This window comes from Cervus canadensis, chromosome 8 (genome assembly GCF_019320065.1).
Source record: "Cervus canadensis isolate Bull #8, Minnesota chromosome 8, ASM1932006v1, whole genome shotgun sequence".
Lineage (NCBI taxonomy): Eukaryota > Metazoa > Chordata > Mammalia > Artiodactyla > Cervidae > Cervus > Cervus canadensis.
The window spans coordinates 83,189,281-83,206,169 of NC_057393.1; the positions used below are offsets into that span (position 1 = coordinate 83,189,281).

General features: G+C 44.2%; 1 protein-coding gene and 1 non-coding gene across 2 annotated transcripts in view; both read right to left on the bottom strand.

Moving 5' to 3' along the window:
• The window catches only part of RYR2 (ryanodine receptor 2), a 595,071-nt gene that overhangs the window by 301,807 nt on the left and 276,375 nt on the right, over positions 1 to 16,889 (bottom strand). The window contains exons 28-29 of the mRNA XM_043477303.1: positions 8,527 to 8,735; positions 6,346 to 6,520 (exon numbers count right to left, since the gene is read on the bottom strand). Coding sequence (XP_043333238.1) covers positions 6,346 to 6,520; positions 8,527 to 8,735 — 384 coding nt within the window. The remainder of the gene's footprint in view (positions 1 to 6,345; positions 6,521 to 8,526; positions 8,736 to 16,889) is intronic.
• LOC122446965 lies at positions 9,891 to 9,997 on the bottom strand. Its single transcript, XR_006271095.1, has one exon. It is a non-coding gene; the product is annotated as a U6 spliceosomal RNA (small nuclear RNA).

The following is a 16,889-nucleotide window of genomic DNA, read 5'->3' on the forward strand; positions in this document are numbered from 1 at the left end:
GGCTAAGAGACCCCACCTGCTTCCCAGCCAGGCCCCAGTTTCCTTTGTCTACTCATAACCTCAGGGGACTAAAGCCCATCATCGACCGTCTCAGAGGACAGGGTCTTTTGATCCCCACGACTTCCCCCTGTAACACACCCATCCTTCCTGTTCGAAAGGCTTCAGGAGACTACCGGCTAGTGCAGGATCTCCGCCTGATCAACGCGGCGGTGGTCCCTGCCCATCCACTTGTCCCTAACCCCTACACTCTCCTTTCTTCCATACCTCCCAAAACCTCTCATTTTACCGTCATTGACCTCAAAGATGCCTTTTTTACCATCCCACTCCACCCCGACTGCCAATTCCTCTTTGCTTTTACCTGGACTGACCCCGACACTCAGCTTACCACCCAGCTCACATGGACTGTACTCCCTCAGGGGTTCAGAGACAGTCCCCATTACTTCGGACAGGCTCTGTCCCGAGACCTGGCCAGATGCTCGCTCCGCCCTAGCACCCTCCTCCAATATGTAGATGACCTGCTCCTTTGCAGCCCCTCAGAAAAAACCTCCCGACAACATTCTGCAACTCTTCTTAATTTCCTTGGCTCCCAGGGTTACAGAGCCTCACAATCCAAGGCCCAACTGACTCAGACTTCTGTTGTCTATCTAGGCCTCAAAATCACCCCTACCACTAAGGCCCTGACGGCAGATCGGTGTAGCCTCCTCAGGTCCATCTGTCCTCCGGCCAACGGAGACCAGATATTGTCCTTCCTAGGACTGATGGGGTTCTTCCGACACTGGGTCCCGAACTACGCCACCCTGGCCAAACCCCTATATGCCGCTGCTAAAGAGACTCCCACAGGACCACTGTCTTCCCCCACTGAAGTGACTAAGGCCTTCCATGCTTTATGCTCAACCCTATTGGCTGCACCCCCTCTCTTTCTCCCAAATCCCAACTATCCACACCATCTATACACTGATGAAAAGGGAGGGATAGCCTTTGGAGCCCTGGTGCAACCGATTGGCCCCGAACTGCTGCCTGTTGCTTACATATCCAAACAACTTGACCCCACAGCCAGGGGATGGTTCCCCTGCCTGCGGGCACTAGCGGCAGCAGCAACATTGTACGCTGATGCTAAAAAGCTGATTCATGGTCAGCCCCTGACCATCTTCTCACCTCATCGCCTTGGCGATCTTTTAGCCTCTAGATTTCTCTCTGACCTCAGCGAATCCAGGCTCCAGCAGTTTCACCTGGTATTTTTGGACAATCCGCAAGTTTCCGTGAGTCGTTCTCCACAATTAAACCCGCTTTCTTCGTTGCCCTCCCTCCCCCTCTCCTCAGAACCCCCAGCCCACTTATGCTCAGAGGTCCTTGAGTCCCTTATGCAACCACCTCACAACCTGTTTTCCGAACCTCTACCAGATCCAGAGCTAACTTTGTTCGTCGATGGGAGCTCAAAGCGAGATCCTGATGGAAACCGAAGGGCGGCTTATGCTGTGGTAACCACCCGAGAAGTCCTGGAGGCTCAGCCCTTGCCACCCGGGACGACCTCTCAAAAGGCTGAACTAACAGCCCTAACTAGAGCCTTACACATAGCAAAAGGAAAAAGGGCCAATATTTACACAGACTCCAAATATGCCTTCTTGATTGCCCATTCTCACGCGGCAATCTGGAAAGAGCGGGGCTTCCTGACCACTAAAGGATCCCCCATCTGTAATGCCCCCCACATTATTCGACTGTTAGATGCCTTATCTCTGCCCAAAGAGGTCGCTATCATACACTGCAAGGGACACCAAAATACTCATGACAGTGTCGCTCTGGGTAATAATATGGCAGATCAAGTGGCTCGACAAATCACCTTACAACAAGCCCCCGAGCCCTTGCTGACTTTGAGATCCACCCTCAACCCAGATTATTCCAGCGAAGAAGCCAGAGCCTTGCTGGCACAGGAAGGGGCTCAGAGGCACCCGTCGGGATGGATACTACTCCATAATAAACCGGTGCTTCCTGAGCGCCAGGCTAAGGCCATAATATCCCAAATCCACAATACCCTCCACATCGGGCCAAGGGCTCTCTTTTCCTTTCTCAGCCCTGTCTTTTCTCCCCTACATCTCAGACAGACCATATATGCGGTCCACCGCTCCTGCCTAACCTGTGCTTCCACCTCTCCTCAAGGAGGACTCCGACCCCCACAGGAGACTCACCAGCTAAGGGGACATATGCCCGGACAAGATTGGCAGATAGACTTCACCCACATGCCCAGACATCGAACCTACCGCTATCTGCTGGTCTTGGTGGATACCTTTTCAGGATGGGTCGAGGCCTTCCCCACCGCCCGAGAGACGGCAGCGGCGGTGACAGAAGTCTTGACGACCCATCTCATTCCCAGATTTGGGTTGCCAAACTCCCTCCAGTCTGACAATGGGCCTGCATTTATCTCACAGATCTCCCAGCAGGTGGCTACGGCTCTGGGCATCGACTGGCATCTCCACATCCCCTATCGGCCCCAATCGTCAGGCAAAGTAGAACGGGTGAACGGCATCATCAAGACGCACCTGACCAAGCTTGCCTCAGAACTGCGGCTGCCTTGGGTCGACCTCCTTCCTCTGGCGCTCACTCGCATTCGCACCACACCACACTCCAAAACAGGTTTGACCCCTTTTGAACTGCTCTACGGCAGGCCCTATCTCCTGACTCACCTCCCAGAGGGAGAGGCTCCCCCACTCGCGGGGTACCTCCCCCTCTTCTCCCTCCTACCATCCTTGCTGAGAGAACACGCAAACCGGGTCCTGCCACAACCGACAGACGACGAGGGGCCAACTCAGCCTCTGGCCCCGGGAGATCAGGTACTGCTAAAAACCTTGAGTCCCCGCCTGCTACAACCTCGCTGGACGGGGCCCCATACTGTAATCCTCACCACTCCCACGGCAGCCAAACTGCTGGGACACGAGCCCTGGTATCACCTGACCCGGCTCAAACGAGCTCCCCCGGGTCTCCCAGAGACAGGGGCGGCCCCGGCCCAGGCCCCTCCTCCCAATTACTCCTACCACTCCACCCTCACGGGGCCGACCAAACTGACCATCACCCGAACCCCTCTGTCGTCGATCCCAGAATAATTGAGAGACCACATCCCGATATCCGATGCTGACCTGGCATCACCCGCTGTGGCTGCTAACAATCACAGCTCTGGCCATACTTTTTGCCATTAGATTAGCGGCCGCGGCCCCCCGCAATTGGTCCTCCATTCTTCGACTGTCCCTGGCCCTCACATACCTAGCCATCTGCTTCCTACTCCTGGGGTGCTATTCCCTTGGGACACCCTGACCTGGTTACCAGCTCCATCCCTACGAGACCCACGAGGCTGGTTGTCCGCCACACCCCCTTCACCCCAACCTCAGAACAATGCGGGACTCTCTACTCTGGGTTACTCTGGGGGTACTGGGGGTCCTGGAAAAAGGGGGGCACACCTACCAAAACCCCCACCAGCCTTTTCAAGTCACATGGATCTTAAAAAATGGAGAGACCTACGAAGAGCTAAACCGGACCACAGCCACCCAACCGAAAGATAAGTGGTGGCCGGACTTATATTTTAACCTTACAAAATTAATCGAACAATCAGGATACTCCAAGTGTAGGGTCAGGTCTCTCGGGTTTTATGCCTGCCCGGGACATCAGCGAGAAAACATAAAAACCTGTGGGGGAATGGTGAGCCGCTACTGTAAATCCTGGGGCTGTGTTACTTCCAATGATGGGTATCGGAAGTGGTCGGTGACCAGGCCAGACCTGATCAATATGTCCTTCACGGGTCCTCTTCCAAAATCAGATTGGCAGGGACGACCCTCCAACCCAGGGCAATGCAGCGACCAGATCCGACTATCATTCACACAGCAGGGACGGACTGAAAATAGATGGATTTCCGGGCTGTCCTGGGGGGTAGTGATATATGATACCTATGGTACGGGAAGCAATAGTGCAACATTGTATGTTCAGCAAGTCCTACAACCCGCCCAGACCCAAGTTATGGGGCCCAACCAGATTATTACACCCCCCCGCCCCTCACCACAAGGGACAAATGCCGCAAATGTTGTGACCTCGCCTACCCCTACCCCCTCTCTTCAGCTAACCCAGACAGACCCACCAGAAACCCAAGAACCCCTGTGGGCCTTGATCAAAGAAACCTACGGGGCCCTTAACCACTCCAATCCTAATGCGACTCAATCCTGCTGGCTTTGCTACACCTCACACCCACCTTACTACGAGGCCGTGGGTTTAAATGCCACCTACAACTTATCCACTCTCTCTAACCCACCACAGTGCTCTTGGGGAGACCGCAAGGTGGGCCTTACCATGAAACAAGTATGGGGTTCGGGGACCTGCTTAGGCACGGTTCCTACAGATAAACAAACCCTGTGCGCCCAGACTGACAATGACACCAACTTCACCGATAAGACCTACGTCATTCCCGAAATCGGGGGGTGGTGGATATGCTCACGGACTGGGCTGACGCCCTGTCTCCATTTGGCTGTCTTCGACCAGAGCAGAGAATTCTGTGTCATGGTAGTAGTAGTACCCAAGATTACATACCACCCAGAGGAGGTCCTCTACAACTTTTGGGACCAAGATACCCCAGCTCCCAGACATAAGAGGGAGCCCGTTACAGCTATTACTCTAGCAACACTGTTCGCCCTGGGGGCGGCCGGAACGGGCACAGGCATTGCTTCCCTGACTACACAACATCAGGGCCTAATCACCCTGAGAGTCGCCATTGATGAAGACATTGCACGAATAGAAAAGTCTATGATGGCCTTGGAAAAATCCCTAACCTCTTTGTCAGAAGTGGTGTTACAGAACAGACGAGGCCTAGACCTGATTTTTTACAACAAGGGGGCCTCTGTGCAGCCCTCAAAGAAGAGTGTTGCTTTTACGCAGACCATACAGGGGTAGTGAGAGAGTCCATGGCCAAAGTAAGAGAAGGACTAGAGCGCAGAAAGAGGGAACGGGAAGCCCAGCAAGGTTGGTTCGAATCATGGTTCCAAAACTCCCCCTGGCTGACCACCCTGCTCTCGACCTTAATGGGACCACTCATAATCCTCTTGTTGCTCTTAACTTTCGGGCCCTGTCTCTTAAATAAGCTCTTGGCCTTCGTCAAACAGCGGCTCAACACGGTTCAGCTGATGGTATTGCAACAGCAGTACCAAGGGCTTCCAACGGACACTCTGTGACAAAATTAACGGCAGACGCTCCCTGTCATCCCGGCCACACCCTACCCCTCGCAGCCCCCGTTCAGCAGGAAGAAGCCAGAGAGAACCGGCGCCCCTTGTCCTATAACTAAAAGGCCGGGATGAAAGGTCGGGGCATGCCCCCGGGAAAGTGCTACAAGGCAAATTCCGGAGGCTGGCTAAACTTTCAGGGGCTGGCCCCCTGCAGCCTGGTCCAATCAGGTACCAACACAGCCCTCGGACACTGACCACCGCTGTAGCCCGCGCTTTCTTCCTTATATGAAAAGACCTGGCCTGGACGCCCTGCCCGGACTATAAAACCCCTCCCCACCCCTCATACCTTGCAGACTCCCTTTGTCTCCTCACTCACCAGCTCCCCGGGAGTTCTGCCCGAGAGCGAGAGCGACGCTTAATAAAAAGGCCTTTACCACCGGTCCTTAGAGGCGGCTTTTTCTTTCTCCCGCGGCGTTTTCTAACAGCCACCCGATTGGAAGTACTGTCCTGAAAAACACCTACCCTCTCATTTCTTTTACAAACAGCTTTGTCTTTCTCTTACAACCCTTTTCAAGGTCATCTCATAGACCCACAGGCAGAGGTATTTTTACCCTGCATTGTGCTTCCATGGAATTTTCTGCATTTCTTTATTATAGAACTTATCCATGGACTAGAAATTGTGCAGGTGAAAACTTGCCCTGCTAAACTATAGTCTGCGTAACGGTAGGACAACGTTTCATTCTTGTCATCTTAGAATCCAGCAGAGGCCCTGATATGCAGTAGGCTTTCGATATATTTTTTGAAATGAATGAAAGAAAAGAAGCTATAAGCAGCTGATTGAACAGGGAAGTTCTAAATGAACATTTAATATGTGTGGAAAACTATCCTTTGCCTGCCATTGTATTTTCTTACTCGCATTCATAAAAGCCCTTTATGCCTTAGCAGGATCCTAGCTCTGAAGTACAGAGAGAGTTTCTGCTTAAGTCATTTCAAGCCTCTTGGATCCAATAAGCCTTCTGGGCACCATTGTGGTTTACAGCTGCAACTCACTTGCTCACTCACCCTCAAACTGAGATGGTTGGTAAAGAGGCATCAGAACAAAGAACTTCCCTGTGTCCCAGCCTGAAAACAACACAAGATGCAGCACACTTACCATCACCAACGTCAAAGTCCTTGAAAGCCAGTTCTGAACCTGAATCATCAAGGAGGATTTCGCCGTTCAGTGTGAACATCATGGTGTGTTCTGTCATGTCAACCATACACCCCACAACATCGCCGGCTTGCCAAGAGCGTCCATAGTGCTCATTGCCCTGGTGCCATCGCTGGGCCTGGGGACAGAAGAGTCGCTGTCACAGAAAAAGCCAGAACGGCACCCGCCCACCGCTGCGGGAACGATTCAGAGTAGCCCTTGTATTAACGTAGCGGGAGGAAGAAATGCAGTCAGCCCATCTGTCCACAGCAACTCACTAAGTGATGTGGGGGTACCCAGGGATTCTGAATCCTTGACAGTAACATCACATGTTATTGAATGTTGAGAAAAACCCAAATGCTACTTCATGATTTAAGAGTCTATTATTTTAAAAAATCCAACCCTGTATCCTTTCTGTTCAAAGAAAAACTGTGTCTTTAGAAATTAATTTTTCTCACTACAATGAACACTTCCCAGGATATGAGTTGTTTTTCTCCACTCCCCCAAATACAGAGAATTATGAACAGAGAATAAGCTGGGAACTGATCATTGAAAATGACATTGTAATTTTCATCTCTTTCAAAATAAAATTCCATTTATTGGAACCAGTGGCACTCACATTTTAGCAAAATAGAAAACTAGAAGCATTTTAGTATATACTAAAATGAGAAAAGGTTTGAATCAAACTTAAAAATATTAATATATTTACTGAAATAATAAGCCAAAAATTGTATATATATGTCAACACTGCTTTATATATAACACAGGTGAAATCTCATAAATACATTTGAAACACAGTCTTGATAAATGTGACTTTTGAATCTGTAAGTATATTCTAATGATTTACAGATACAAAATTATAGTATTTTACCAGATAAATCTTTTAATTTTCCCCTAATGTATCATCTTCATTGTAAACCGATATATAACAGAACATACTCACCAATGCTAAACAATGATTCTTCTAAAGAATATAATCAAGCTACTGTACTTTTTAAAAATTTATTTAACTAAATTAGGTACCAAAAGGTGTTAAATTTTTCTATCTGAAATAGAAAATAGGACTCAAAAAATGTAACATTTCAGAACAAAGTGGGTTGGTTGCCCTAGAAGACACAATACTGATTTCTAGTCCAAAAATGCTTTCCTAGACACACACCTGGCTACCCAAATGTCAAATATCTTCACAATTGCTGATTTGTTTTAATTTTCTTTTCTTTAATTAGGAAAAAAGCTCCCTCCAAAGGAAAACAAATTTACTGAAGAAAATTAGCAAATTAAAATAAGATAAAAGAATAAAATATCAGTATATCAACCAAAACTGACAATTACTATTCTATTGTGGTTATGTCCATATATACATATTTTTAATTTTAAAATATTTTATACAGAAAAAGTAAGCATTCAATATTTATATAATGTACAAATAAACAATGTACCAAAAAAGAAGAAACTGACCAGCTTTCATCAAACTGAAAAAAATAAAATTACTCATAACATTGAAAATGGAAACTTTTGGTGATTAGAAACAACAAACAGCATTACTATGGCTATTAAATGTTTATATCTATCATTAATTATTGCTTGAGGATAAATTCCTTCTATGGAATTGCTATGTCAAATGGATATATTTTGCATTAGCATATAGAGTTTTAATGCCTTTGATAGATGAGGATGATTCATCTTTTTTATATCATAGAGAATATTTTACTTCTTAAATTTTGAATAGTCTTGAATTTTCACAGGGTGAGGGGTCTCAAAATGTCTCAAAATGTTTTGAGACTACAAAAACAGAAGTTGTCCTAGAAACTATTTTCTGAGTTCGGGTTCAGGAAAGCACAATATTTTTTGTGTGTGTGTACTGTTGTGTTTGACACTTTGTGACCTGAAGTACTGAAGTCTGCCAGGCTCCTCTGTCCATGGGATTTCCCAGCCAAGAATACAGGCGTGGGTCCCCATTTCCTCCTCCAGGGGATCTTCCTGACCCAGGGATTGAACCCACATCTCCTGCATTGGCAGGAGCCCCTGGAGAGCTGGACCATCACAAGGAAAACCAGTGGAAATGCAGTAAGGCAGTGTGGCGCGCACAGCAGCCTACAGGAACCCACAAACTCCAGGGTCTGGCGCCCAGCAAAGCGCACTCACCTTGAAGCCATCAAAAGCAAAGGCACGTTCATCTGAGCCAAGCTCCTGATCAGGTTGACAGCCTGGCCTGCTCCAGCCAACTCGCATGTCTCCAGCAGTGACCGCCTCGAATTCAAAATACCACCTTCCAGCCTTCACAGCGTACGTCTTCTCTGCCCGGAAGATCCGGAACCTCTCTCCCGTGCCGCTGCACACGTCTGCTCTGGCAGCTGTGAACGTGAACGGGTTCTGGTGATCACCGGGTGGGGAACTGAAAGAGGAGGGCAGATACCACCTCCTACAGGAGCAATGCTAATGACACCTTCTCTTGATTCGCATGGAACAAAGTGTTTTCACATCAGATGGACTTTGGAGGCGCTGGTGGCTAAACTTCACTAACTCTGTAAGAGCAGATGATGGTAAGAATTTTTTTTTTCCTTTGGAAAAAAGTTTACCAAATACTTGGTGGTCTGGTAATGGAAACCAAAATGACAGTGGGAAATGAGATCACTTGAGGGCATGAATGGTAAGAAGACAATAAAAGAGGCGGACGTGGTGGGAGAAGTGAGGGGTGGAAGGACTCGGGCGAGTGGCCCTGACATATGCATGCACTGTTGTGTGTAAAACCGATAGCTATTGCGAGGCTGCTGCACGGAACAGGGAGGTCAGCTCAACGCTCTGCGGTGACCTGGAGGGGTGGGGCAGGGCTGTCACACGTAAACATATGGCTTACTGGCGTCATCGTTCAGCAAAACTAACACAGAACACTGCAAAGCAATTATACTCCAATTAAAAAAGAAAGAAAGAAAGAGACATTTATGGGTTGGAGAAGAGAGGGAAGAATCAGCCAGGAAGTGAGGAGGAAAGAGAGAAAACCACAAGAAAGAGATAAGCATTCACAGAGAAGCGTAACCATTGACAAATTTCACAGACAGGATGCCTAAACACGTTAAGTGTTCCTCTAATCTACATCTTCACTGTAATGTGCTATACATACCAATGCTGTGTTTAAGAGATTTGAGGAAACAACAAAAGGGTCAGGTTCAACATCAGGATGAGTGCTGTGTGAAGGGAAAACACATCTGTAGGAAATGAGATGTACATGAGATGGAAAGGAAAGTGAAGTCGCTCAGTCGTGTCCGACTGTTTGCGACCCCATGGACTGCAGCCTCCCAGGCTCCTCCGTCCATGGGATTTTCCAGGCAAGAGTACTGGAGTGGGTTGCCATTTCCTTCTCCAGGGGATCTTCCCAACTCAGGGATTGAACCCGGGTCTCCTGCATTGCAGGCAGACACTTTACCCTCTAAGCCACCAGGGAAACAGTGCCAGTGAAAACTTCAGACCAGGGAAACTGGAGCCAGGATAACTTCTTTTTTTTTTTTTTTAAAAATATGGAACGCTTCACGAATTTGCGTGTCATCCTTGCGCAGGGGCCATGCTAATCTTCTCTGTATCGTTCCAATTTTAGTATATGTGCTGCCGAAGCGAGCACCAGGATAACTTTAAGAATGTCACCTCCTAGGAATTCACAGTGCATGGGGACATCGGTCCCGTGAACAGATATCAAAGGGTATGGTCAGCTCTGTGAAGATCAGGGTTAAATACAGAGGAGGAAATTTAAGTGAATTGACCTACATCTCACAATTAACAAATGGCAGAATCTAGGAGCTGCCAAATGCTACAGACTGTGTTCTTTCCACTCTGCCTCCAGCAGCTGACACGGAATTAGTAGATACCAGCTACATATTAGTTCTCATCTGTTCTCAAGTTAGGAAAGACCTTATAACTAATAAAAGTTTAATAAGAACTTAATAATTGATATGGCTAAACAAATAAAAACAGTCAAGATAAGCTCTAAAGTTTGCCAATTAACACACAGTTAGATCATCTTTAACAATTTAAGATTAGACTGAAGAAAAGAAAAATGGACTAAAGAGGTTCTAGCCCATAATAGGGGCTGCTTTAATGAAAGGATCAGTTATTGCTTTTTGATGATTATATGATGATTATAGGGCATATAGATGAACTATATCTGATAAACCTTTCAAAAGCTGTGTTGTTTCTGAATAAACAATATTGTTTTTTCCCCTCACCCACATGCACACACATGCTCACACCTAACAGCCTCGTCTGCTCCAGGCACATCTCCTGTGTCCAAGAGTGAAGCCTCAAAAGTCACACACTCGTATCATGCAAGACACTCACACATCTTCCTGAAAAAATAGAGGCATTCAGGTCAGTCACTCAGTCATATCCAACTCTTTGAGACCCCATGGACTGCAGCACGTCAGGCTTCCCTGTCCATCACCAAAACCTGGAGTTTACTCAAACTCATGTCCATTGAGTCGGTGATGCCATCCAACAATCTCATCCTCTGTGGTCCCCTTCTCCTCCCAACTCCAGTCTTTCCCAGCATCAGGGTCTTTTCAAAAGAGTCAGTTCTTTGCATCAGGTGGCCAAAGTATTGGGGTTTCAGCTTCAACACCAGTCCTTCCAGTGAATATTCAGGACTGATTTCCTTTAGAATGGACTGGTTAGATCTCCTTGCAGTCCAAGGGACTCTCAAGAGTCTTCTCCAAAACCACAGTTCAAAACCATCAATTCTTCGGCACTCAGCTTTCTTTATAGTCCAACTCTCACATCCATACATGACTGCTGGAAAAACCATAGCTTTGGGTTTAAAAATGAGACATTTATACTCCTCTATAGAGTAGACAGCATGTACAACATTCTCTGAAGAGAAAAGGTTTGCTTTTGATACATTCAAGTTAGGAGTGGAAAGGGACTTGAATGAGAAAAACCTTCACCTTTACCTTCTCCGTGAAGGGTAAGAATTTCTCACATCTATTATTTAAAAACTGAATGATTTTTGAAAGATTGAATAGTAAACTACTTTCCAAGGACAAGAAAATTTACTATTAGCAAGACAATTCTATATGTCATGGTACTAAAAAAAAAAAAAAAATAGGAAACAACACATTTCCAAGAGTCAGTGTCTCCCTCAAAACAGAACACCAATCCATTGTTTCTTTAAGTCATGCTTGTAATCTTCCTGAAATGCATCACAGAGTTACAGAATATGATCAAGGAACTACATGAGCCTTGGGAGACTATGTGTCAGGAAAATAAAATGCCCTCACATATTTATCCTTATTTTTAGTGATGCTGACATTTGTAAATACAATCATACTTATTACATTCTCATGTGGACTAACAGATTAAATCCCCAGTTTCCAAAGTATGGAATATTTCATTTTTTAGAAATCTAAATTACTGAAAAATTCATAGGTCCTTTTTCCTATTTTAAATTTCCAGGATATCAGACTCCACAAAATGCAAAGTGTGCTCAAAGAACCAAATAAATTTTAATATTAGCTTAAGTCAAAAACATTGGGAAATCTGATATAGAAATATAACCACTACATAATTTCCTTAAAATCCTACAACAAATTTCTCTTGATATTAAGATTCATCATTAATCTTCTCTACCAATAAAGGTAATAAAAATAGGGGGACTATAAAGAAAATCTGGGTCAATAAGAGGCAATGATAAAGAATTTGTTCATCCTGGCATTTTTCTCCTTGACCTCAAGCTGCTGTACTATTCTTTTTCTTATTGAAGTATAGTTGATATACAACACTGTATATACGTACAACAGTGATTCACAATTTTAAAGGGTATACTCCATTTATAATTATTAAAAATAGGCTATATTCCCTATGTTGCACAATATATCCTTGTACTTATTTGCTACATAGTAGTTTGTACCTCTTAACCACCTACCCCGACACCTTGCACTTCCCTCCCCCTCTCTCTCCACTAGTAACTACTACTTTGTTCTCTACTCCTGTGAGTATATTTCTTTTTTAAAAAAATGTATTCACTACTTTGTTTTATTTTTTCAGATTCCACACATTTGTTGTTGTTCAGTTGCTAAATTATGTTCGACTCTCTGTGACCCCATGGACTGTGTGTAGTACGCCAGGCTCCTCTGTCCTCCGTATCTCTGGAGTTTGCTCAGAATTATGTCTATTGAGCTTGTGATGCCATCTAAGCATTTCATCCTCTGCTGCCCCTTTGGCCTTTTGCCTTCAATCTCTCCCAGCATCAGAGTCTTTTCCAATGACCCAACTGTTCGCTTTGGGTGGCCAAAGTATTGGAACTTCAGCTTTAGCATCAGTCCTTCCAATGAGCATTTAGGGCTGATTTCCTTTAGGATGGACTGGTTGGATCTCCTTGCAGTCCAAGGGACTCTCAAGAGTCTTCTCCAGCAACAACAGTTTGAAAACATCAACTGTTTAGCACTCATCTTTCTTTATGGTCCAACTCTCACATTCGTACATCACTGCTGGAAAAATCATAGCTTTGACTTTCTGAACTTTTGTTGGCAAAGTGACCTCTCTGCTTTTTAACATGTTGCCCAGGTTTGTCACAGACATCGAAGGAGCAAGTGTCTTATAATTTCATGGCTGTAGTCACTGTCCACACAGATTCTGCAGCCCAACAAAATAAAATCTGTCAGTGCTTCCACTTTTCCCCCTTCTCTTTGCCATAAAGTGATGGGATCAGAAGCCATTATCTTAGTTTTCTGAATGCTGCGTTTTAAGCCAGTTTTTTCACTCTCCTATTCCACCCTCATCAAGAGGCTCCTTAGTTCTTCTCTTTCTGCCATTACAGTGGTATCATCATAACTGAGGTTGTTGATATTTCTCCCGGCAATCTTGATTCCAGCTTGTGATTCATGCAGCCTGGCATTTCGCATGACCTAGTCCGCATAGAAGTTAAATAAGCAGGGTGACAATTTACACCCCTGCTGTACTCCTTCCCCAGCTGGGAACCAGTCTGTTGTTCCATGTCCCATTCTGCTGCTTCTTGACCCACAGACCCACAGGTTTCTCAGGAAACAGGTAAGGTAGTCTGTTACTTTCATCTCTTTAAGAATTTTCCACAATTCATTGTGACCCACACATATGTGATATCACACAGTATATGTCTCTCTGACTTATTTCACTTAGTATAATGTCCTTCAAGTGCATCCATGTTGCTGTAAATGGCAAAATTTTCTTCCTTTTTTAAGCAACATACCACTGTATATCTACACCATACCTTCTTTATCCACTCATGTGTTGATGGACACTTAGTGTTAGTTACTCAGCCGTGTCAGACTCTTTGTGCTCCCATGGACTGTAGCCCATCAGGCTCGTCTGTCCATGGAATTCTCTACCAAGAATACTGGAGTCGGTAGCCAATCCCTTCTCCAGGGGATCTTCCCAACCCAGGGATTGAACCTGGCCTCCTGCATTGCAGGCAGATTCTTTACCGTCTGAGTCAACAGGGACACTTAAGTTGCTTCCACACTGCAGGAAGATTCTTTACCAGCTGAGCCACAAGGGAAGCCCCTAAGTTGCTTTCATATCTGGGCTACTGTAAATAATGCTGTTATGAACACTGGAGTGATTGTATCTTTTTGAATTAGTACTTTTTATTCTTTCAGATATATATACCAGGAGTGGAATTTCTGGGTCATAATTGTTGCACTATTCTTACACTCATTGATGGCATTCAACTGAACTTGAAGTGAACATGCTGTTCACAGATATCATCATGCAAAGGACTTGCACGCTTCACGGATTTTCCTCCAAATGTTCACGTGGCTCACTTTATGTTCTAATTTTCTTACATTAGTTTATAGTAGCTTGCAATCATGGTTTAAAGAAGAAACAGATCAGTATCCTCTTTCTTGATAAAATTACTAAGTGGAAATCTGAATCCACAGACATTAAAAAAAAAAAAATACCCAGGCAATCTGCAACAAATTTCTGTTGCATATCCTATAAACATTAAGCAGCTGAACACAAAAGTAGGCCCTATAAGTACCTGCTGAATTGAATCTAATAACAAAGACCCTCTTGAGCCTGGAACACAGGAGCGCTGTCAAATAGCTAACCAGCAGCATCACTGTCAAAATACAGAACTTTTCTCCAAACATGCAATTGTTATTCTTTGCTTGAATTTAAACACTCTATATTCATATATTTCTAGCTCAGGTAAGTATGTTACATAAATTATTTTTATACAGTTATAATAAGTGCAGTAGTAATTGCCATTTTAAAAAATGAACAGCAGATAAATTCCCATCATACTCTATCAAGGCTACTCAAAGAAAAAATTCAGGATGTAGGCCTTTAAAAACCACTTTAAGATTAAGGGCAAGGTCTGATAATATACTGTGTTCCTAGTACCCCAGAGATCCTACCGCTGAAAAGGCAAACACCAATGACCATTCAAATAGGACCTAAAATAAATAGCTACACTCGCTGCATCTAAACCATACACTAGGAGACACCTACCACTAGAGGGCAGTCAAGATCTAACTATAGATTAAAAGTATACATTATAGTAAGCTGGAAGGCAGGCTCGTCTCTTGAAAATTTTACACTTATCTAGAATCCTTTAGGTGTATCTACTAACTTTATAAAATCACTGATATTAATCAGTCATTATTTAACCTCCTGGTATAGTCTCTAAGTAAGCAATTCAAATCCTGATAAAACCTTGTAATGAATAAGCATAAATGACTTTTCCAAATATGTTAAAATATTATTTAGGATAATTCTCCAAAGATAGTACAATTTCAACACTGAGTTCGTATTCATCCTGGACTACGTAAGTCAGCATTCTGCTGACTAATAGAAAATAAATAATAACCCTGATGAAATACATAAGGTCGAGTATTCTGGTCATATGCGAACAGCCGACTCATTGAAAAATACCTGGTGCTGAGAAAGACTGAGGGCAGGAGAAGAGGGTGTCAGAGGATGAGATGGGTGGACGGCATCACCAATGCAATGGACAAAATAAACTTGGGCAAACTTCGGGAGATGGTGAGGGACAGGGAGGCCTGGCATGCTGCAGTCCCTGGGGTCGCAAAGAGTTGAACACGGTTGGGCAACTGAACAACAACAGACTCAATTTTAACAAAAATATTATGCCCTAAGGTAAGGTACACAATCTATATTCAAAATGGATAACCAACAAAGGACCTACTGTATAGCACACGGAACTCTACTCATGAGTAAAGCGGCAGCCTGGAGGGGAGGGGAGTTTGAAGAATGGATACATGGATATGTATGGCTGAGTCCCTTTGCTCATCACCAGAAACTACCACAACATTGTTAACTGGCTATAACGCAATACAAAATAAAACATTTAAAGTTTAAAAAAAAAATTTATGCTGTTAATATTTCTGATGTCAGCATAACAGTATTGCCAGTTACAAACTAAAGTTTTAAATTTTATCTTAGTGATCAGACATTTTGCTTCATTCCATAAATCACCTCACATCTATTTTTTCATTTGCATTTTTCACCATCCTTGTTCTGAAGATCACAATTTCCCAAAAGCCTCGCAACTGGTCTCTCTATCCAAGCACCCTCCCCCTCCCATCTGTTCCCTCCCTCTGTTGTCACAGCGGTACTGCTGCTGGGCACTCTAACCATAAATCAAACTTCTGCTTTAAAACTTCCTGAGGCTAGAACTTCTCATACAAACTTACCATGTTTATAGCTGGGGTTTTCAAAATAGTCCATATTTTAGCCTAATCCTTCTATATCCAACTATTGCTATTCTCTGTCCACTTACACTCTGTATCTTAGCCTAACTTGACAATCAATTGTCCCTCATCTCTTTCTGTATTCAATTATATCAGGTACACTTCCCCTCTGGCAAGAATGCTCTTTCTACCACCAATCCCAACCAAGTATTTTGATCTCTCTAACGGTGAACTCAGACACTGTTTCTCTGATTGGAAAATGAATCTTTCTTATGTGTGTTCCATAGCTTTCAGTGACCACACATGATAAACAGAATAGACTCCACAGAACAAGTTAAGAACATTCATCAAACAAGCAACAACAAGTGTAACAACAATTACAACAAACATAATAACAAATCCTGGAGGAAGGGTGGATCCAGAGCTGCCTCATTTTATTGTTTAAAATGTTCAATTTTCAACAAAAATAATGAGACATGCAAATAAGAAAGTATGTTTTATATATATGGCGGGGGGAGTCAATAGAAACTGTCACTGAGGAATCCCAGATACTGGACTTTAAGACAAAAATGTTAAACTAGCTATTTCAAATATATTCAAAGAATGAAAAGAAATATTGTCTAAAGAACTAAAGGGAAATATGAGAAAAATGTCTTACCAAACAGAGATTATAAATAGAGACTGAAATTACTTTAAAAAGAAATTCTGGAGTTAAAAATTATAATGACTGAAATTAAAAATTCTCTAGAGGGGCTAAACAACAGGTTTGAGCTGGAAGAAGAAAGAATCAATGAATCTGAATAAAGATCCACTGAGATTATTAAGTATGTA